The following is a 21,625-nucleotide window of genomic DNA, read 5'->3' as shown; positions in this document are numbered from 1 at the left end:
GTGTACCGTCCATAGGAAAGCCAGTCAGGGTCAGGACCGGGTCGAGGAAGTATTCGTACAGGGACGACCAGTTTCCAACAAGGCCAGGCCGAGGAAGTGGGTGAGAATGAGGGTGAGAAAGAGCGTCCGAGAAACTGCCCACGCCCTGCTCTGGGGTTCCTTCCCTTGCCCTTCTTCCTCCCCATTTTGTCTGGTCTGGGATTACAAGTAGGACTGCGATTGGAACCGCCCACACCCCATCCCGCCATCCACACCGTCCACACAATCCACACCCCCCTCGCCGTCTCTCTCCCACCCCGTAACTTGAACTGGAGGTGACTTGCACACACACCTCACTCCCCACGTCTCTCTCTTTTTCTTCTTCTCTCTCTCTTCCTTCATTACCTGCTTTTCCTTTCCCTCTCTCTCTACCTTGGGAATACCGTAGCACCCTCCCTCCTTCCCCAACTTTCACTCTGTTCCTCCTTTTGGAAGAAAATTATTACGCCAACCTACTGTCATTGTCATCCCTCCCAGGACCAGCCAACTTACCCCGGGCCACCCCTCAGTCCCCCCCCAAAAAGCCGCCAAAGCTTTTTTTTTTTCCCACACACCCACCCACCACCGCTGCCACTCAACCTCGCATAACTTATATATCCAGCCGACCTCCCACACCCATCTCACCCGCACTCTCTCGACTCCCTCATCCACGCCCACTTACCACACCACAAGCAACATACAGCAACTCGGAACCGCACTCACGATACTCGAGTCCGGTTATACAATACACATCGACGACTACCATCGTCGACTACCATTGGAAAGGACAGAATAGGAGAAAGGGTTCGACCACTACCGCAAAGCGGCCCAGCTCTGGACTATCAGGGCAAATGGGCGATCACATGCAGCAGACACAACCGTCTCCTTTCAACTTTTCAAGTTTACTCAACCCCGATAAGAACGACACAATGATGTCCGGCGATGCCATGGAAACTACGAGGCTTGGTCCTCTCAACGAGCTGAAGCCCAAGGGTCCTCTCCCCGGCCAGACCGCCGAGAACCCGAACGAGCTTCCGCGTCCCTACAAGTGCCCCTTGTGCGATAAGGCCTTCCACCGCCTTGAGCACCAGACGAGACACATCCGCACTCACACTGGAGAGAAGCCTCACGCTTGCCAGTACCCTGGCTGCAGCAAGAAGTTCTCCCGCTCAGACGAGCTCACCCGCCACTCAAGAATACACAGCAACCCTAACTCGAGGAGAGGCAAGAACCAGTACAACTCTGGTCCTCAGCCCCATTTGCCCCAGGACGGCATGATGGCTCCTCCTCCCGCACCCAAGACGATCCGTTCTGCGCCTACGTCGAGCTTGTCCTCGCCCAACGTCTCGCCGCCGCATTCCTTTTCTCAGTACGTCTTGCCCGCTCACCCGGGACACGGCAGCCCCTTTGGCCGCCAGATGCAGGGCCAGTCCAACATGGACATCTCTATCCTGGCAAAGGCTGCAAATCAGGTCGAGCGTGAGACGCTCACCGCACCGCCTTTCCACGGCTCTTCTGCCAGACATCACCCCTACTACTCCCACAGCCTGCACAACTCGCGCGGCCACCTTCCCTCTCTCTCAGCTTACCACATGTCGAGATCGCACTCCAACGATGAGCACAACGATGACCACTACGCTGGTTCTCGCCACGCAAAGCGATCTCGCCCCAACTCGCCCAACTCCACGGCACCCTCCTCTCCTACCTTCTCCCACGACTCTTTGTCGCCTACTCCCGACCACACCCCTATCGCTACACCCGCTCACTCCCCGAGACTTCGCCCCATGGGCTACGAGCTGCCTTCTCTCCGCAACCTTTCCCTGCAGCACGCGGCACCTCCTGCTTTGGCTCCTCTCGAGCCTCACCTGGAGACTCCTTACTTGCCTCCCCCTCCCGCGCCTACCAGCGCCGGAACCCCCACTCGTAACGGTGCTTCTCTGGCAGACATTATCAGCCGGCCTGACGCCGGCCGGAAACTGCCAGTCCCCAAGATTGGTGTTCACCAGCTTCTGGACGGAAACGATGGTTTCCAGAGCGGCAGGAGTTCCACCACTGGCAGCGTTGCCGGCGGTGACCTCATGGATCGGATGTAACGGGAACGACAACCTTAAAGTGGCATGACCTGACGACCTGGGCAATAGACGGGATAGAAGAACAATGGCGTTTCCGGGTATTTTCGAATTGGCAGAGTTAGCCGACCACGACTTCTTTATCTAATCACCAAACAACAAACAAACCAAAGAATTCGATGGGCTCCTCTTTCACAGTGGTGGCTACACTCAATCTTATAGACTCACTCCTACCTCGATGGACGAACAACCAGAGATCGGACATACGACTCCACCCTCACCTCTCAACAACTACGAAAAGCAAAACTCATTTTTCCTGTGTCCTTTTTTCTCCTCTCTTTCTTGTGTGTGATGGATATAGGGATTTTGTGAGTGAGTGTGTGTGTATGAGAACGTCAACGGGTCGTTACAAAACCCGTCCTTTCTCATCTGTGTCACGGATTTGCTTGTATCGGCGATGCGGCGGAGACAAACCAAGATATCAACCTATAGACGGCGGGAACAACTTTGGGCGGTGTACATGAGAGGATTTTCTTCCTCTCTGGGCGGGTTTTTTTTTGTTTTTTGAAGCGCAGAGACAGCGCTGACACTCTGGTCTACTGGTTTTTTTTTATGTCTGGATTTTCTTTACGACGAACGTCGCCGCTTAGGCTGGCTGGACGAAAGCTTGTTTTCTTTACAATTGTTCTTAGAAAGAGATTTACTCGATAAACCCTCGACAAACTCGAGAAGGAGAAATCCAAACAGATCTTCCCCCCACACTTTTTACCAGCGTTCCAACCGCTCGCCGTTTGATGTGATGAATCTAGTGATCTAAAACGGGACTCTATCTGCTTGTGCGTGTGTGTGTCTCAAACGGTGGACTGATTTGTTCCTCCGCCCCCCGTGTTTGCAAATGTGATGTGTGCGAGGGTGCATCTGGGGTGTGACCAAGAAACACCACCACCCACCACCGATGATCGGAACCCGTGCCCACGCGGTCGTTTGTTTCCCTCTCTCTCTCTTTTCCTTACGATGGGTTGGAAAGGGGGGGAGAGGGAGGGTGTGGTGTGGTGTCCGGTTTTTGGTGGTGTCCGGGGTTCGCGGGCTGCTGCGCGGGCGTTTTCACCCTCCACCATCCCATCCCTCTCTTACTTTTTCCCCGGGGCGGGCCCCCACATGCTTTAGAGGTAAGGTACTGAGGGTAGGTAGGTAATGTAGGTATGACGCCGTACGTAATCTGCGCAACTTTGCCCAGACGAACTTTACAGAAACGGCAAGTTGAGAGTTCAAAGTTCGCTAAGCATCGTTCTTTCCCCCCACAAACAAGCTGCCAACCACAAGAATGATCGTCCGAAGGAGACGATAATCATGGAGGGTCTTCGAGTCACACAAGAGAAACCCTTTGAAAAAAAAAAAAAAATTCAATCGTTTATTTTTTTTCTGGGGTTGCGGTGGCGGACTGGGGAAAAGGGGGGGCTCTTTTGGACCAAGGATACATGGCGGCATGGTTTCTGGGGAATGGAAAAAAAAAGACAAACCAAATCCTCTCCCTCCCTCTCTCTCTCTCAACTACCTCTCAAGATCTTTTTTGTGCCCGAATCCGTACATCTACATACCTTCCCCACCGTAAGTTTGTGGAACAGTTTTCTCGATGGGAATTTCCTCCTCGGCTAGACTACGAACTGCCACTGCGCAAGACAGGGCGAGTTTGCAAAGAAACGAAGCGACGGGGGGAATAAACCTCCCTCTCCATCTATACTAGTTCGTCAGAGTACACACTCTCTGTGTATGGTATATACACTCACACCCTTTTCATAAGGCAAGGTACTGAAATCTGAATACTATTTAATCTGGATCCCGCCTATTCCGCAGCACTTAGTTGTATCTGCGCGGGTATGCGCGGGTGTGTGTGTGTGTGTGTGTGTCATCGAAAGGGCCAACGCAACAACACAACTTTTTCTTCTTATTTTTCAACTTGTCATAACCTGACGCAAAGTGAGTATAGATAGCGTAAACAGGTAACATCTTTACGTACGGATACTCACTCCCCCGCCCTTGCCAACCAACATTAAGCCCTGTGAGGCAGAACCCTTCATAGTTAAAAAAAAGAAAAAACCAAGGCACAGATGGGGATCTTCCAGCCCCCTCAGCCCCATCTCTGAATCCAGCCCCAGCTTTCCAACTCCATTCGTAAGAACAAAAAGGAAACCAGTAGGGGATTTCTATTTTTCCAATGTTTTAGTTGGTGTTATTTGTCCCATTCGGGCCCTATCTTTCACCCATTTTCCTTGGCACCATGTTCGTTCCATGGCTGGGGTTGGTGGGCTCTTGGGCGGTTAACTGACACACGCATACACACGCCCCCATCTAGATAGGAGACACCACTCAACTTTCAATACCTACCTACCCCTTTGGATCGTCGTCTGCACTGAACGGGGGGCTTGTCACTGTGAAGCGGATAGATACGGATACACTGATCAAATCGTATCCGCAATGTGCAGTTTGTTAACCTGCAGGCTGGCTGCATCCAGCATTTTCCCATCTTTTTGCCTGCCGGATTCACTCCAAGCGCGCCCTTTTCCCCGGACTCTGAGCAAACAAAGCCTAGGATTGTACTGGCTCAATCGTTCGACATCGTCAGCAATAGTGACGATGCCCTAGGCAGTCCGCCTTTCCCCCCCGACTCATGAACGCTAGTAGATCCTGATCGACCGAGACCCGTGGAGATGAAAAAGATAGAGCAATATGGGGCGCGTTATAGGAAATCTCGACCAAGACGTGACTTGGCTTGAGAGAACGGGGCACGCGAGACCCCATCCTGCCAGTCAACTACGTCAAGATGGGGTGGGAGGAAAGGGGGAAAGGGTAGGAAACTAGAACCACTTTCTCTGCTTGTGTCGTGCCATATCTCGGCCAAATCCTCCCCCCATGCCAACTTGCGCGAACATTTCGATAAACCTGGTGGAATGATGCGCTGGGGTGGAGTTTCGGGGCAGGTGCAAGAGTCAGTTCCCCTGGGGGGCCCAAGGACCCCTCCAGCAAAAGTCAACAACCCTTTCTCATGCCGCACTCCTCCTCCGGCTCTCGAGCTCTCTTCCCTACCATTCTGTCCCTCCTCGCCAGGGATTCAGGAGAGTGAAAAAAAGGTCTGGAACGGACGGCATTACGTATTTCTCTGGGGGATGATATCACACCCGGCCCCACTGTCCCTGGCATGAAGGCGTTGCGTTGGCACCGACTCTGACACTTTTGCCTCGTTTCCGTGGGGAAAGAAGAAGAAAAGCCAGAAAAAAAATGGTTTGACAACTCCATAGGATCTTCGTGGTCGGAAGGATGGATTTTTTTTTTCTGTCCTCCCCCCTTCCCCCACTAGCGCCCTGTGTATATCAGATCATTGCGACGACACAAGCAAGATGTTGTCGGCCAAGAATAGCATGATCCGGAGCTTGCGGATGCTGTTCTGTGCAACGGAGGGGCCAAAAGGGGGCGTGGCCAAGACAGTGACATTCAAAATTCCCTGAAGGTTCCCCAGTTTCAAACGGAGGTCGGTGAATGATGACTCAGGAAATGTCACTGTCATTTTCCCCGTACTATGGCGGGGGATGGTGTGGGTTAGCTTTCTGGGGATGGTTGCTTTTTGCCCTTGCCGTATCCCATTTTCGGCCACCAAGGGGTGGTGGGCTCGGTAGTTGGGTGGCGAGATGCTGTTGGGCCAGGAACGCAACTCGTAAACTCTTCCGGCTCATCAAAATTCAGCTCCTTTGGTTTGTGCGCCGAGAGAGCAGCAGCAGCAGCAAAAGCCACCAAACAATGTTTCTTGCACAAGTCGGACTGCCAGATTGCGTTGCGGTTCCTTGCCGTCCCTTTCCTCGGACGATGACAACTCCGGCCTGGTTATCATGCCCCAAGGTTTTGGGCTGAATCGTTGGATGCCGCCCACTTGTTGTCGGATTCACGAGGGAGTCAAGGCACATGCAAACTCCCAGTCCTTTTCTCCCTGTCGCAGCTGAGGCGGCGCGCGAACCACCTCGCCAGCTAGAGTCTCTGAGCCAGGTCCGGTCAACTGTGTAGGTCGGATTTACGAGAAGACTCGTCACATGTGAGAGCGTCAGCCATGGCTTGCTCACCGGGTATTGGCATACCAGCCCTTCTTCGCAAGTTCTGGCGCATCACCAAAGCAGTCCTGTAAGTATGGTTTCGGACGCGGTGCAACGTTGGCGTTTAGCCGTCGCAATGTGTCCTGTAGAGCGGCCTCGAGGAGGCGTCCACCGAGCGCAGGGCGGCCTGGCGATGAAGGCCGCAATAGCAGTAGTCCGTCCGCTGCAGCTCAATGTTGTTATCTTCGGTACCAGCTACTGGAAACCTATCCAAGGCAACGCGTTTCTGTTGTGTCTCTTCTGAGCGCCTCCAAATGGCTGCCTCGATGCGCACGACTCTTGTCTGTGCCTGTTTTTCTAAACAGGAAATCAAGGCCACGCATGCGTGGTTTACCTGCCTATTTCCTCACCGCCATAACATTTTGAAGCGATAGGTCGAACTGGACACACACTGGCACACGAGATGGTGTGGTAGATGCAGACCTCTCCCACAGAGCGTGAGAGGATAGACTGTACGGTACGTACAACCTATGAGAATGGGCGTGGTGATTTCTGAAAAATCGATCGCCAAAGCCACGAAGCAAGTTGCAGGAGAAGTGGAGACCGGGGGAGTCTGGGGGAGAGCGGCATGGCGTCTTTGGCCTACTTGGAAGGCGTTCCGATTCGAAGAGCCCTGAGATGGAATTGCTTTTCGAGACAGGGCATGCGGGCGAGGCCGCCCTTCAAAGGATTGTGCACTGTCGCCTGCCGTGTAAGTTCAAGCGGCCAATGCTCCCGGGGAAGGGCGGAAGATTGGCTGGTGCGGGAGAGAAAAGACGAGACATGACGCGGATATCCAAGTGAATGCTGAGATTTAAACAATCGAGTAAATGACATGTATCCAGTCGTTGGGAAGAAACCTGGGTTGCTTGGCTTGTGACGATGCTGGCTGGATGGTTTGCTTTCTGAGTGACGGCCTAACGCCCATATTGCGCCCCCGAGAAGGATGAGAAAGTCAGAGAGAGTGAGCACTGCTCGGTGGTATACCGGTATTTGTTTGTTTGACTTCAGGAGCCAGGTCCTTTGCTCGATGAGCTCGTCGAAACATGATCTCGGAGTTGAGACACATTCGCAGGGCGCTTAGACAAAAGGACAGATACCCTTTCCTCTTGATCATTCCGCCTGACGCTGAACCAAGGACTGGGGTTATGGTGTGATGGCGCTAATCTGCGCTTCCAACAGACCACATGCGCTAACTTCCTGGACAAGAAGGCCAGCTGAGGTGGGAAGTTGTCTTTTTCTTAACTTGGCAAAGCCTCCCGGGTCATGAGAAGAGGGTGTCGCAATTTGTCGCGGTTGCAGGGAGACGCAAGCCAGGCTGACCAAAGTGTGGGGGGATCTGGTTCGAATCTCGTCGATGAGGCGTGTAAACGAAGCAGAGAAGATAGGAGATGCTGCGCCTGTCCGATGACCTCCAAGGAGCGCATGACTTCGTTCTCTCTTTACTTCGATATGTCATCGCTAGTGATGTAGGCGCCGCTCACGCCTGTTCCCGCAAGCAAACGCCGTGCTCTCTCCGGTTTCCGGGGGTTGCTGAAGACTACATTCCGATTGCGCCCGAAGTTGTTCTTATCGTAACTCCGAAGGACGTGACTGGGCCTCATCTCGCTTTCTTCGGCATTAGCCATCATCGTCTGGCACACCACACCCTCTCCAAGCGGCGCGGGCAGGCTGGTGTGTCGGCGTTGTGTGAGCCCCCCACGAGCTGCCCCACGAAATTTACCCCGGTATCTAAAGCGCGTTTTGACGTCGTTTTATGGAGTTGTGGGGAAAAAGGCGTGCTCTCATGCAACCTTGTTGGAACAGCCGGAATCTTGCGCCAGAATGGGCGATAAGCAACCAGATCCATCCATGGATCTCTTCAATGACGCAGCCGCCCCATCCAAGTTATCCCAGAGGATAACACGGAGTCCAGACTTCTCTGAAGAACATCATTTGTATCCGTACGCCCAGCTCTTGCCCTCTTGGCCTCTCCCACAGGCTTAACCGTAGTTTCGTACCGTGGCCTCGGCCCTGTTTGCTGACAGGCCAGCATGCCCCGTGTCAATCAGACTCTCCCGCTGTGTGTCAGCGAGCCAGGGCTTCGGTATGCCGATGACAGGCTGACAGTAAAATTAGGACCATCCCTGGATTGAGGCGAAGCTGAACTGTCCCGTCCCATCCGATCAATATCCGTGCCGTCAATCCGCGGGATTGGAAACCAACATAGTTGATATCCTCGCACCAAACAAGCGTACGGATAGTCTTTGGGACTTGGGATGCTTGGTGCCACGGTGCCTTGGTGAAGGTTTCGCCCGCAACGCCCGCTTCATCTAGTAATCTGTCGGACCTGTTTCCCTGTCCGACCAGCCGTGACTGGTTAGTATGATGACTTTTTCCCCTGTTGGCGTAGCTACGAGTCTATCAGCACGCCATGACTATTGACAACGCAAAATCGGGTTGTATCTCGGCATCTCTCTCGGGCACCATGCATCCGCTGTGCTTCGGGAGCTCGAAGTAGACGCACGCTCCGGCTGAAGGCATGGTGCGACGGATCGGCAGGATGAACTGGCGCTTTTGTGCTCTGAAGTGTACCGGCTTCCCGTAGATATGTCAGGTTGTCACTCGCACGCTCTAAATATCATCCAACGCCCTAGAGTCCATTGCATATTGTGTTGGCGTTGTGTTGCCGCTGCAAGATTGATAGATCAGCATACCCCATTGTGGATTCCGACCTGCTCAACAACTTCAATCCTGCGGGCGAGGTGCAAATTGCCAAGTTGAGTGTGGGGGAGAGTCATGGTATGTTTGATATTGATTGCCTAAGAAACGTCTGGGGAATCGGGGATTTGACAACCTTCTGAAGTCACTAATGATGCCAATTTGGCGCAACGCATAGTCTTTTGACGATTCTAGGTTTGACGCCTAATTAGCGACTAGGACTCTGGCGAGTATTTCACCGTTGGCCAAGGTGGCTGCAGATAACGACAGCCAGCGACAGCCAAGCGCTACCATAGTGTAAAGCAAGCGTTGAAGGTCGCGGGATGGTCTTTCCAACGAGAACGCAGCGGAGGGTTGATCCTCCGAGGCGGACCACAGGTCCGAAGAGTCAAGACACCCATTGAGACAACTTAGAGGATGTGTGGTCTGCGCATATCAGCTGTCCAGGCGTCGTCGGACCAAGGGACGTAATCTTCCGCCATGGGGAGCTGACGCCAGAGGTCTCCTGTCTATCGTCATCAGTCATTCAGAACCCCCCCCAGATAAGAGCTATGCAACAAGGAGTTGTTGCGACGCATCAATTGGCCATGTCTCGAAGAGTTGCTGACATCAGACACCAGGCAGCTCAACCTGTAGATATGGGGAGCCAGCAGGAGACGCTGTGAATGGAGCGCCAGTTTGGCAACGGGTAGTGACAGGCGGCGCATTGAGGTGGTTTGGTCCTCGGATTGGCGGCCGCTGTATCTAAACTTTGGCAAAGCAAAGGGCAAATCGGCCGTTCCAGGCCAAGGAAACCCCCCGCACCCTGCTCAGTTGCGCGAGCTAGGTTCTAAATACCCCGGCGATACCATTGACAAGCTTTATGCGACGAAGTGCTGGTACTTGGTTGTGTACGAACAATTGGGTGCTAGTTCCCTCAACCGAGCGTGAATGACGGGTAAATGTGCAGCGAGCGGAGAAGCGGGGCGAAGAGTTGGTTCGATGCCGGCTGAGAAGGATTGAGAGAGTGTGTTTTGGTGTTCGTAGCCTGTAGGGTGATGGAGACTGATTCTTGATCGAGAACAAAGCTAGAAGGGACACAGACCGTGACAGACGAGAGGCCAGGAATAGATGAAATGGCGAGACACGGGGGGAGTAGCGGAACGGTATCCGAATAGTCGATTTCTGGCATTCTCAGATTCAACCCCTTGCAGGCCGTCAAGGCAGCCGAGATGCACAAGCAGTTTGTGTTTCATTGTGCTCAGGGGCGGTTTGCTTGCTTCCCGTGCGTGCATGATTCCGTCGCCGGATATCTAGGGCTTGCGGGCGAGAGTGTTGAGACCCTGAATGGAGTCGAGAAGAAGACGATGCAACGTCGAGGCCCCGGACCCCAGAGAAACACCATGGCTGAATACTGTGTTTCCTCTTTGGGCAACCCGAATAAGGTGGGGGAGAGCCTTCCATGAGCCCTTGATCATGCTCGATGGAGGAGCCTCTGGCGCTGTAAAGACCAGAGATAGGCAAGTAGCTCCCGAACATCCCCTCGGCCTGGAGACTGGCGATACCGCGGTGGTTCGGTGGAAGCCGAATGAGGAGAAACGGAGAGCAATTTCCGTCAATCAGCAACGGCGAAAGGCGCCAGGCCTGTGGTACCGTCTTTTTACGGCAGCCCCGGTCCGTTCTGGGGGAATGGGCTGGGGAAGGCAGGGAGCAGAGGGGGACCTGGAGGGGGGAGGAAGGCACGACGGGATTGACAAGGGGAGGGGCGTGTGGAGGATGGTGGGGGAAGGTGCAGCTGTTGAAAGAGGTAGCAGGCGCGGCAGGATCTGGGAGCCTCCTCTGACGCCGGACGGGTCTGACCTTATCTGTGGGGAAACATCGAAAGATGTTCCCCAAGCGGGCCAGGGCGGGTCCTGGCCTGAGGGTGAGCCGGTGAGGTGGTGACTGCCCTGATCATTGATGCGCCCAGAGGGAGGCAGTGGCTTCTTTCCTTCCATTTTCCCATTCCTGCCCGGTTTGCATTTGGGACCGAATCCCGGCTCCGGGTCCCGTTGACCTCCGCATCATCACCTCGACTCATTCCCTCCTTCTTCGATAACAAGGTACTTAGACTCATTCCCTCCTCCTGCCACGATGCACACCCCTCGATCCCCTTCCGAGCAATCGCCAAACCCCTTCAGGCCTATCTCCCGCGCCCCAGCTTTCTGTCAATGATTTTCGGCTTGCGGCATGGGTATCCAAGATGGCGAAACTGCTAGGGGACTCTTGATGGGAATACCCGCCGATTCACTCCACTTCCTCTTCTTCCTCTCGGTGCTTCCTCTTGCCTAATCCGACCTAGAGTCTCTCACTCTTCTCGGCCTTACTTGACATTACACAGTACATTCGATCCAAGAGCCCCGTAGCACTACAGAAAGCCCGCACTACCGCTAGAAAAGACCCTGCAAATCGCTGTCGCCATCGCCGAACGGCTTGGCTATCGCAAATGCAGTCTATGGAGTAGACTACTCTGGATTTGCATTCGCACATCGAGACTCAAATGAATTCAGCCGAGAAAAGGTCTCCCATTGCCCAGATGAAGAGCGCGCCAATGGAACAGCAGCCCCCATGCTTATCAGCGCAAAACAGCTTTCAAGCGCCTGGGCCCTGGATGGCGGTTGAAACTCCCTCCCCTGGCTTCAATGCCTTCCTCCATGGACACTTTTGCCGCCTCAATCAGAACTTGTGCCCCCCACCGGCGCCTCGGTGTGCCTTCAGCCGCTACTACTCACCGTCCCATCCGGTCCCTGACCTGCGTCGATACGAGCCAAGATGCGTGGGTACCATGCCCTCGATGCGAGGGCCAATCCAGGGTGCATGGCATGTCACCCTGCCCAATTTGGTTCGCATCTCGCGCCGTACAAGTTCGTTTGCTCACTCTCAGGGCTTTGATATCCCGCATAGAGATTCATACGGGGTGCCCGACATGCGTTGATTTGCTTTACAAACTGTCCAGGCCATGCAATGGTGGTATCTTGCGTATGTACGCACCGCTCTCTGGAGACCTCAGCTTGGCAATGCGGCCCGTCTGTATCAGCGAACAATGTCTGCCGGGTATAGTTGATAGATGCCATGGTGATGCTGTGCTTACATTGTCGTGTAGTCACAATGCACAGCAAGATCCAGCTTCCTATCATCGATCGCCTGCATTGCCGTCGTGATCTTCCCCGCAAGCCAAGCGTCTCTCGCTGCATTTGAGCCGAGAGTATTAAACAACAAAAGTATATCCTTCATGCACTTCATCCAGATTTGCCCGCCGGCTCCCATATACTCTCACCGGCCCCTCCACCCCGAGTAATCTTCAAACTAGCCAACTACAAGTCCGGTCAAAGGAGCCTCACCCGCCGCTGTACGTTGGGTATCATCGGCCTTCTCCACGATCTTGGGATCTGTCCTCTCCGGATGCCGGTCCGGAATCCGGCCACTCTTCCGTGCGGGGAGGCTAGTCTGCGCCTCTTTCCCCCAGTATCATGTCGTGCAGGTACATGATTTGCATGGAATTACGGCCCGAGAAAAGCGTTGGTCTTGATACCGGCTAAGAAGCTTGTCGGGGGATGTGTTTGGCTTCACCGAGTATGAGGAAACCTCGTCACCGAAATATACTCTTCGATATAACCGGCTAGTCGGTGGCTTGGGGCGGGACCGACCATGTAACCATCCAGAACACCCTCTCAAGAAAGGTTGCCGATTTGCCTTGCTCAGTAAATAGTGTGGTGGCGCGGAGGTTTGACTGGTTGGCGGTTTAGGTCTCAAGGAGTGGTGTAAGAAAGTGACGGATAAGGCTCGATGTCTGACGAAGCAGGTATGCCTTAACATCTTATGCCTTGAGTCTATCTCCCATTCAATCACTGTTTGGGTCACGCATGGCCAGGTATCCCAAATGCATTCTCAATCGACTGCTACCACGATCATGAAGAAGCATATGTGCATTTGCCCTCCCAATACTTGTAGCTATCAAAGGCCACTCTCTGCTCGTCGCACCTGACCCTGAAGGCCCAGCCTGAAGCTGGGGAATGTTCCTTGACGCACTCGACCACAGGCTATCAACGACACTGTATGAACCATGGATACGTCTTTGAAATGTCCATGATGATAGTCTGCTGGTGCCTTTCCGCTCCGTATGTCTTCCCGATTCAGTCCCTCTAGAAATACTCTCGCTTCAGGTATCTTGCTTTGCCTATGAAAGTCCTGTCAGCTGCCCACCAGACGTTTTACTTACGGCGTGTTATCCTTGGGAGTTTGATGGTCTCGCGCACATGGTCCTTCTCTACCTCCGATTTAAAAGTCATGGCGTCGCTGCAAGGGCAGGATGCCCCAGGCTGGACAGTAGCTCTCTGATGATCTCCTTCCTGATCGTGTCTGACGTGCGGTTGGGAAGTAAAGTATGGTCGAGTGAAAGTGGGAACAAGTACAACATATCAAACGCAGCAAAAACAAGATCAAGGATTTCTCTGGCTTCACTGGGGTAGACTTTTGTTCTCAGGAATTATCTCGGCAGCATTTAAATTGATTGTAAGATGAGAATGAACGGCGGAGCAAGAGAGCGAGTAGACAACTTAATCAACTCCCGGCCATAAAAGCTCACAATACGGCATCAAAATGGCACTCAGTCAACTCATAATGAAGACTAGGGCTAGAAGTAGTCCTACAGACTCTGTGGAAACTTCCCACAGAAGTCATTCAAAAATGACTGATAAAAGAGCTAATAGTCACTTTCACAACTTGGGATTCATACACGATCATTGCAATGTTTCCAATTAAGTGATCTAAAGCTGCTATACCCCTGCACTTCTCACAATGCAATCCTGAGTAAGGAATTCAGAGACATCTTGCAACCGATGACGCGGGAATTGGTGCGGGCTTACAACTGGGCATCTGCTAAAGGGACCACTAAGTTGAACTCATCAAACTTGGGAAAAGCTTTGAAAAAGTGTAAGAAGCACTATCCAAGATGAATTAGGCCAGTATCTCAGCGGGTAACGTATTGATATGTCTCGACGACACCTATTGGCATTTCCGACTTGAGGGCTCGGCAGAGCTCGGTCTGAGAAGAGCCGAGCACTGCATTGAACGTACAATGCCAACCGAGTTCAAAGCTACAGAACCAAAATAAACCCGGTCATGCTCGTAATGAACGATCGCGAAGCAGACATTTGTCGATTACAGTAGATTGCACAGCTTCTGGTTGACTTTCAATCCTTCAAGCCAACATTTATGGAGCCATGGGAGGTAGCAAGCAAGGTTGAGGTTGTCGCCGGTGACTCACCGCCTTTGGCAGAATTATTGGACCCACTGAAATTTCTCTCGCCGACCAGCGACGACGTGCGACTTGAGTGAGCCGAATCGACAAAGGGTGACCCAAAATTTTATACCATCTCATATGACTGTATGTTGAACCCATTTCTTCAAGGAGCCATACGCCAAGGCACACGCGCTGCGAGCCGCCAATTCTGTACTCTGCCCTTGACTGTACGCCTCCAGTCACTTCGATTGACGGAACCTTCATCAGCCGTCTCTCTCACTCGCGCAGCTTTCAGAGGCAGTGCGCCGCCACACATCAGATTCTGCAGCAGCTGTCCAACTACCAGAAGTAGTGAAATTACCGTCAAAATGAGCGGAGACGAGCAGATCTTCACCTACGATGGCAAGGACTACAAGGGCGTGACCGAGGGCAAGGCCACGATCCTGGTCCCCGCGGAGGTCAACGACAAGAAGGGCCAGCAGGTGTTTTACAACCCCATCCAGCAGTTCAACCGAGACCTGTCCGCGCTGGCCATCAGAGTGTACGGCGAGGAGGTCGTCGAGAGGAAGGCTGCGCAGGCCGCCAAGGCAGCCGAGGCCGCTGCCAAGCGCAGGGACAAGAAGAGACGGCGCGCGGCTGCGGACGAGGGCGGAAACCGGCCGGCCAAGGTGCAGGTTACGGACGACGGCAAGGCTGCTGAGGTCACCAACGGCGGGGAGCCGCAACCCGAGAATGGCGTTAATGGCACTGGCGCTGAGGCCGAGGTGCCCGCAACAGCCACGGAAGCCAAGGAGGGCCAGGCCGAGGGTGAAGACGCAAAGGCTGTGCCAGAGAAGGAGTCGGCGCCGCCTCGCTTCACCATCTTGGACGCCCTCTCTGCCTCCGGTCTTCGCGCGTTGCGTTACTCTCACGAGCTGCCTTTTGTGACGTCAGTGACCGCCAACGACCTGACCAAGAGTGCGATTGAGTCAATCAAGTTGAACATGAAGCACAACGGCCTGGAGGATAAGATTGTGACGAGCCACGACGATGCGATTGCTCACATGTACCGGCGCATCGCAGACGACTTGTCGAACAGGGACCGGTTCGGTAACCCCAGCAAAGAGAACAAGTACGACGCCATCGACCTGGACCCGTACGGGACGGCCGCGCCGTTCCTGGATGCCGCTGTGCAGGCCGTCAGAGACGACGGTGGCCTGCTTGCCGTCACCTGCACCGACGGTAGTCACTGGGCAGGCCACTGCTACGCCGAGAAGTGCTTCTCCTTGTACGGAGGCGCACCCGTCAAGGGCCTTCACTCGCACGAGGTCGGCATCCGCCTGATCCTTCACGCCTTGGCGAGCGCCGGGTCAAAGTACGGTCTCACCATTGAGCCGCAGCTGTCCCTCTCCATTGACTTTTACTGCCGCGTCTTTGTCAAGGTCCGCAAGTCCAAGGACGCGGTCAACTACCAGGGCGGCAAGACGATGATCATGTACAACTGCCCCGGGTGCTCAGCTTGGGAGACGCAGCCCATGGTCCGGACGCGCGCCGCGCCCAAGAAAAAGGAGGGATACTTTTACAAGCACGGGCTGTCCCAGGGACCTCCTACCGACTCGCACTGCAGACACTGCGGCTCGAAGATGCACATCGCAGGACCCATGTACAGCGGCCCCTTGCACAATGCCGAGTTCATCCAGCGTATTCTCGACGTCTTACCGACGGTCGACAAGAACGTGTACCAGACGACGTCCAGAATCGAGGGCATGCTCCAGACAGCTCTAGAAGAGTATCTCCCGGGCCCGGAGCCGGCAGAAGATCTCGACCCCAAGGATAAGGAGCTGGCGAGGGTGGACCACTACCCCTTCTTCGTCATGCCCTCGCGGTTGGCCGGTACGTTGAGCACGCAGCAGCCGCCGGACGACATGTTTAGGGGTGCTCTCAAGCACCTCGGCTACCGCGTCACCCGAAGCCATTGCCGGCCCGGAAGTGTCAAGACGGATGCGCCGTGGGATACGATTTGGTTCGTTATGCAGGAGTGGGTTCGCCAAAAGGCGCCGGTGCGCACGGAAAAGATCAACTCGCAGATGCCGGCGTATAAGCTGCTGGGCCTGGACAAGACGGATAAGGCGGATGCCAACGGGAACGCCACGGAGGCCAAGGAGGCTGATGCCCCGGTAGAGGTGGTCGAGGTGGAGGAGAAGGAGGAGGAGGCTACCAACAAGGAGGAGGGAAAGACGGCGGATGTCGAGATGAAGGACGGACCGGAAGACAAGGCCGAAGAGAAGCTGTCCGAGGAGGCGCTGCGCAAGACGCTCGTGTTCGACGAGAACCTCGCCAAGCTCGGCAAGCGCAGGGAGCAGAGAAAGTTGGTCAGATACCAGATGAACCCGCGGGAAAACTGGGGGCCCATGACGAGGGCGAAGGGCGCGTGATCGGACGGGACAACAGCAGGAAGAAGAAAAGCAAAGTCGACTTTAGCCGAGATGAAGCATTACCACAATTTTACCAACACTTGAAGCCGTGCAATGCGAGGTAAACAGTCACTGTCCATTCGTCTGTTCGAGAGGTTGCAGACTGACGCGATTTCGTCCCAGATATCTGTGTCTCCAACCCAACTCAACCGCCTCCGTCGCCTTAGGTAGTTATGCGCCTCTCCTTGGCACCTGCTTGGACAATCAATGCATCGATGCCATCTCCCGGGCATTTCTTCCTGTCCGTGGTCTCTTTCGTTCCTTCTCGAACGGGCTTCCTCGCATCGTGGTGGCGGCCGCGCGAACCGCCAACTTCGCAACCAAGCATAGGCGCCAAACCGTGCTCTTCAAATCTCAAGTTGCAATCCTTGCGGTGGGATGGCCGAGTGGTCTAAGGCGACAGATTTAAGCTTAGTCAGCAACTCTGTTACTCGTGAGAGTGCGCGGGTTCGAACCCCGCTCCCATCATTTTAGCTTTTTGTGACGTGTGTTTGCATTTGCGGGGTGTTGGCAGTCGTTTTTGTGTATTAAATAAGTGCGCAATTGGGTGCCCGGGCTGAATTGGCTGCGTTATCAGCAAGTTAGGGTACAGAAAAGGTAAAATGCCGGCCTGTGCAACATGGTGCGGGCGGCGTTTCGGGGGTCGATTGGTCGGTCTTCCGGGTGGTGGCAGCGGTTTGGGCGGCCACCCGGCCCCGGCTGGCTTGGCTGCTGGACTCGCTACCCATAGGCGCTGTTTTCTGGGTGCTTTTGGTGTCCCGCCGCCCTCCCTTTCGCCGGGGTGACTGACTGACTACCTTAGTTTGATGAGGTGCGTTTGGTATCACTTGCAGAAATAACGCAATCGCCGGGTCTATGGCATATTTCCCACCAACTCATCCACAGCACCAGCCACAATTTTGCAAGAGGCGATTTGTAAGTGAGGTGTGTGTGTCTCAACGCCAGGTAACTTAGGTGGGCAACACGCTTGCTTACTATGCATCGCTAACCGGGATTTTGGGATAGGAGTGCCAACGCCTACGCTTCCTGTGCATCCGGGCTTACTCCCAAGGCACTAAATAGCCCACGCATCTCACTGCGTTGTAGAGGAAGAGGTGTTCTTACGGCCACCTGCCTGAAGAGGCTTCGTGTCGTTTTTTGGTCCATCGGTGCTTTCCTCAGTCCCTGGTGGCTGGCTGCCTGGTTCCACCTTCGAGTGTTGATAAACCTCGCATTAACGTCACCGGTATATCGCCATATTCAAATAACCGGCAGAGGGGTTTCGAGGTGACAGACCTGTATACTTTCTAGCCGGACAGTTTCAAATCAACCCCTTTCTTCAGAGATCAAGGACCCAACATGAGCAACGTGGAAGGCGCCGAGCCTTTGGCCGAGCCCCGCGCTCACGGCTTCGTACCCCGCCACGCCCGCGATGCCGCCTTCACCGACGGCAAACTCACCTTCACCACGCAAAGCGGCAGTGAGTCCGCTCGCCCGGAGGAGATCGTCTTCATCATTCCCGCGAGAAGCGATCCGGTCTCGGGTCCCATCATCTGCGTCCTCAAAGAAGACCCCGAGGCAAAGGAATCCCCTTATCAGCTCGACATCATCCTGCTCGTGGAGGGCCAACTCCCTGTCGAGCTCACCAGCCGCGAGCTCCTGCTCCCGCAGTTTCCGGAGCATCTCACGCCCAGGCCGGAAAGCCACGACGTACACTTTGTGGTCTCTACCAAGTCCGGGCTGGGTCACGCGCCAAAGTTCTGGGACGGCGTCGTTCAGCCTCTGATCCTGCTTGCCGGCCAAAACACGACGTCTGGAGATTTGGCGTCTAGTTTCTCTCCAGAAGGACTATCGGCCGCCGATGGCCTGCCTTCCAGCTTCAATGTCCTGATAACGGAAGACGCCGACAGCGTTCGCAAATTCGCAAAGGAGAGGTGGTCCGCTAGACAAGCCACCTCGAGCTCCGCCTCCTCACCCCGGACCGAGACCATTGTTCTCCTCAGTGGTGACGGCGGCGTCGTTGACCTCTTGAACGGGTGCGAGGAGGAGAAGAAGAAGGGGGAAAAGGAGACAGGATCATCCCCCGCCACTACAACCCTATCAACCCTCGCCCTCCTACCCCTCGGCACGGGCAACGCCTGCTTCCACTCCCTCCACAAACCCCTCTACGTCGAGAATGGGCCCTCGCACATGGTCCTCGGCCTCCGCACCCTCTTCTTCGGCACCTCGCGCCCACTACCCAGTTTCCGCGCCTCCTTCTCCCCCGGCGCCCGTCTCATCTCCTACACGGCGGACCCGGGCCCGCACGCGCCTCCAAGCGAGGGCGAGGGCGACGGCGGTGGTCACGGCAACGACGAGACGGCACTCTCCCGCCACGACACGAGCGTCGACCACCTCTTCGGCGCCATCGTCGCCAGCTACGGTTTCCACGCCCAGCTGGTCTGGGAGAGCGACACGCCCGAGTACCGCAAACACGGCGACAAGCGCTTCGGCATGGTCGCGCAGGAGCTTCTCAAGGAAAGCCACGCCTACGTCGCCACAGTCGAGGTGCGGTCCCCGGGGGCGGCATCGGGCGAGGAGGGGAGGAGGAGGAGGCGCGTGGAGCGCGAGAGGTTCGGGTACGCCCTCGCGGCCATGGTGTCGAACTTGGAAAAGACGTTCACGATCGCGCCGGACAGCGAGCCGTTGCAGGGTAGGCTAAAGCTTGTGCATTTCGGGGCCGTGGGCGGGGAGAAGACGATGGAGATCATGATGGCTGCGTATAAGGAGGGCGCCCACGTGGGTATGAAGTGGACGGATGCGGAGGGGAGAGAGGACTATCTCGGGTACGAGGACGCGGAGGAGGTTCGGGTTACGATTGGGGAGTCGGATCCTCGGTGGCGGAAGGTGTGTGTTGACGGGACGATTGTTGAGATTCCCGAGGGCGGGTGGATGGCTGTTGAGACGCTGGAGAGGCCGCTTTTTGGGATTCTTGCAGATCGGTCGGTGGTGTATGCGGGCTGATACATGAGGAAGGGACACGCTTGAGGGCATATTTGATGTGACTGGTGTGGTGACGGGTAAGAGATCTCTGATGGTAATACCTTGACGTTTCCTTACGAATTATACAAGACGATAGACTTGGGCTTTGAGAAGTCTTACGGCTATTGAGACTTTTTGTTAATGACAGCAATTTTTCCAATCTGTAGAGGCCTTTGGAGTATCTCAATCTCCCTATAGCTGGTACTTTGACGTGCCGTCAATGCCCCGGATGATATTGGTCATATCCCGAGAACAAACAAGCTACAGAGCTGATGTTCTAGAACCTGCACACGAATTCACAACTCTCAAAAAGAAGCAACTTCTCCCTCTCCCCGGCCCATGCTCTACGGGAAGGGGAGACGCCTACTGCGCAGACCACAATGGCTTGCTTACACGCTGACAAGTCAGGAGACTCAGATTTTGGTACAGCGATACATGTTCGAATACCGACGCCGCTTCTGTTCTTGGAAAACCCTCCGTTTCAAGACAATGTAGTGTACAAAGATAGGCTTCCCCGGAGAACTGAAAACCAGACCGGTGCTGCAGAAACGTCCCGGTTGACAAATCCTTGAGAAAGCATGAGAGGATGTGTCGTTCTACGTGCCGGCGCGGGCTACTGAGGCGAGTTTTTGCGGCTGTCTCGACATAAAGGGCAGAAAGGGACGAGTATCAGTCTTTAAAATCAAAGCGAACGACCTCGATTTGCTGTTGTCTTTGCGGAGGTTCGTTCATTTTTCACGCCGAGGTGTACATATCTTGAAAGAGCCATCACGTATGACAATATGTATTATGCTCGAGCTTTGGACACACACATGGCAGCACTTCTCAACATCTAGAAGTGAGCCAAGTCCGTAAAAGACTTCAGAGCATAAGGCTGCTGTAAGTTCTCAGTCATGGTACAACAACCTAGGACCCAGTTACGTTGGGTGACGAGTCGAACTCAGCATTATGTATGTAAATGCGACCCAAGTTTCCTGACTCCAAGTACCTAGCAAGTAGAGATTACAGAGTCCGACATAGTAATACTTCTTCAGATAATGTTTCGTACGAGAGGTCCCCCCATCCTTGAGTAGACAGGCCACGGTGAGTCGGCACCAGCTCCATGACGTTAGAATTACACGAACATGATGAGCAACCTACAAGCGCCGGTGTCCCCAACAAACGCACAGCCTATTTACTCAATCTCTAAAGCTCTCGACATCAACTACAAGGTTGCACCAAAGACGACGTTAGACTATCCTCCAGAATATAGTCAAGGAGTGTTTGTGGAAAGCAAGTCACCTACTGCCCCCTCGGACTGGCTCACAGGAAAGATCAGGAACACAAACGCCGATGGAAATGAATGTTTTCACCTCACGTTTAATCATGCCATACAGGAACACTGAGTAGTCACATCAAGGCAACGAGGTGAGAGGCTCCAGAGGTCTCAGTGTCAGTAAGACCAATCTCAATATCCGTGGCACCTCATCACCGGCAATTCATAGACGTCAATTGATGAAGTATCTTCTCTCTACCTTGTGCCTAGGCTCCTCGGTTCATGTATTCAATAATACTGAGCTTGAGGCATTCTCAGACATCCGGTCAGAGGGCATGAGGCCCACCAGATACAGCGATTGCTGGACTAAAAGGCCCGGGAGTGTGCGGATGTAGTCCAAATTGCTGCTCGCCGAGACTTGGTTAGTCTCCTCAACCCCCCTAGTACTAGAGAGCTTATCAACTGTCGTATAGCAGGCTTTGTTGAGCATGGACAGCCGGTTATCGTGCATATCTTACTCAAGAACGTCTACTTCCTCGAGGTTCCTGATGATATGAAGAAGTTTTAGTCTTTGTAGTCTTCGTCAAGACCTCGGCTTGGGCTCTGATCTCTCGTCTTCCCAGATCAATGCTCTACACTCAATTTTACAGCAGCAGCAGCAGCAGCAGTAAGAAATCAGACTCTATTCAAGTTGCTCCCCCCTCCCTTTGTCTACTAGGTACTATAGTGGATGCCACGACGCATCGTGTCTG

The 21,625-nt window shown here is 54.3% G+C and overlaps 3 protein-coding genes across 3 annotated transcripts; all 3 read left to right on the top strand.

Annotated features, from left to right (window-relative positions):
* The first annotated feature begins 395 nt into the window (after positions 1-395).
* On the top strand, positions 396-2,846 carry HER10_EVM0007914 (uncharacterized protein). Its single transcript, XM_035477454.1, has one exon. It carries the CDS (start codon positions 870-872, stop codon positions 2,109-2,111), a length of 1,242 nt encoding a protein of 413 aa, XP_035331627.1. The 5' UTR covers positions 396-869; the 3' UTR covers positions 2,112-2,846.
* Positions 2,847-14,308: 11,462 nt separating this feature from the next.
* On the top strand, positions 14,309-16,579 carry HER10_EVM0011561 (N2,N2-dimethylguanosine tRNA methyltransferase; the record flags this gene model as incomplete). Its single annotated transcript, XM_035480989.1, has 1 exon — positions 14,309-16,579. The coding sequence occupies exon 1, from the start codon at positions 14,312-14,314 to the stop codon at positions 16,577-16,579; it is 2,268 nt and encodes a 755-aa protein (XP_035331859.1). The 5' UTR covers positions 14,309-14,311.
* An 850-nt stretch (positions 16,580-17,429) lies between these two features.
* On the top strand, positions 17,430-19,708 carry HER10_EVM0010597 (diacylglycerol kinase catalytic domain-containing protein). The gene has a single exon (XM_035480051.1). It carries the CDS (start codon positions 17,957-17,959, stop codon positions 19,598-19,600), a length of 1,644 nt encoding a protein of 547 aa, XP_035331805.1. The 5' UTR covers positions 17,430-17,956; the 3' UTR covers positions 19,601-19,708.
* The last annotated feature ends 1,917 nt before the right edge of the window (positions 19,709-21,625 follow it).

Source organism: Colletotrichum scovillei, assembly GCF_011075155.1.
Source record: "Colletotrichum scovillei strain TJNH1 chromosome Unknown Contig00007, whole genome shotgun sequence".
Classification (NCBI taxonomy): domain Eukaryota; kingdom Fungi; phylum Ascomycota; class Sordariomycetes; order Glomerellales; family Glomerellaceae; genus Colletotrichum; species Colletotrichum scovillei.
This window is presented reverse-complemented; position numbering and strand designations above follow the sequence as displayed.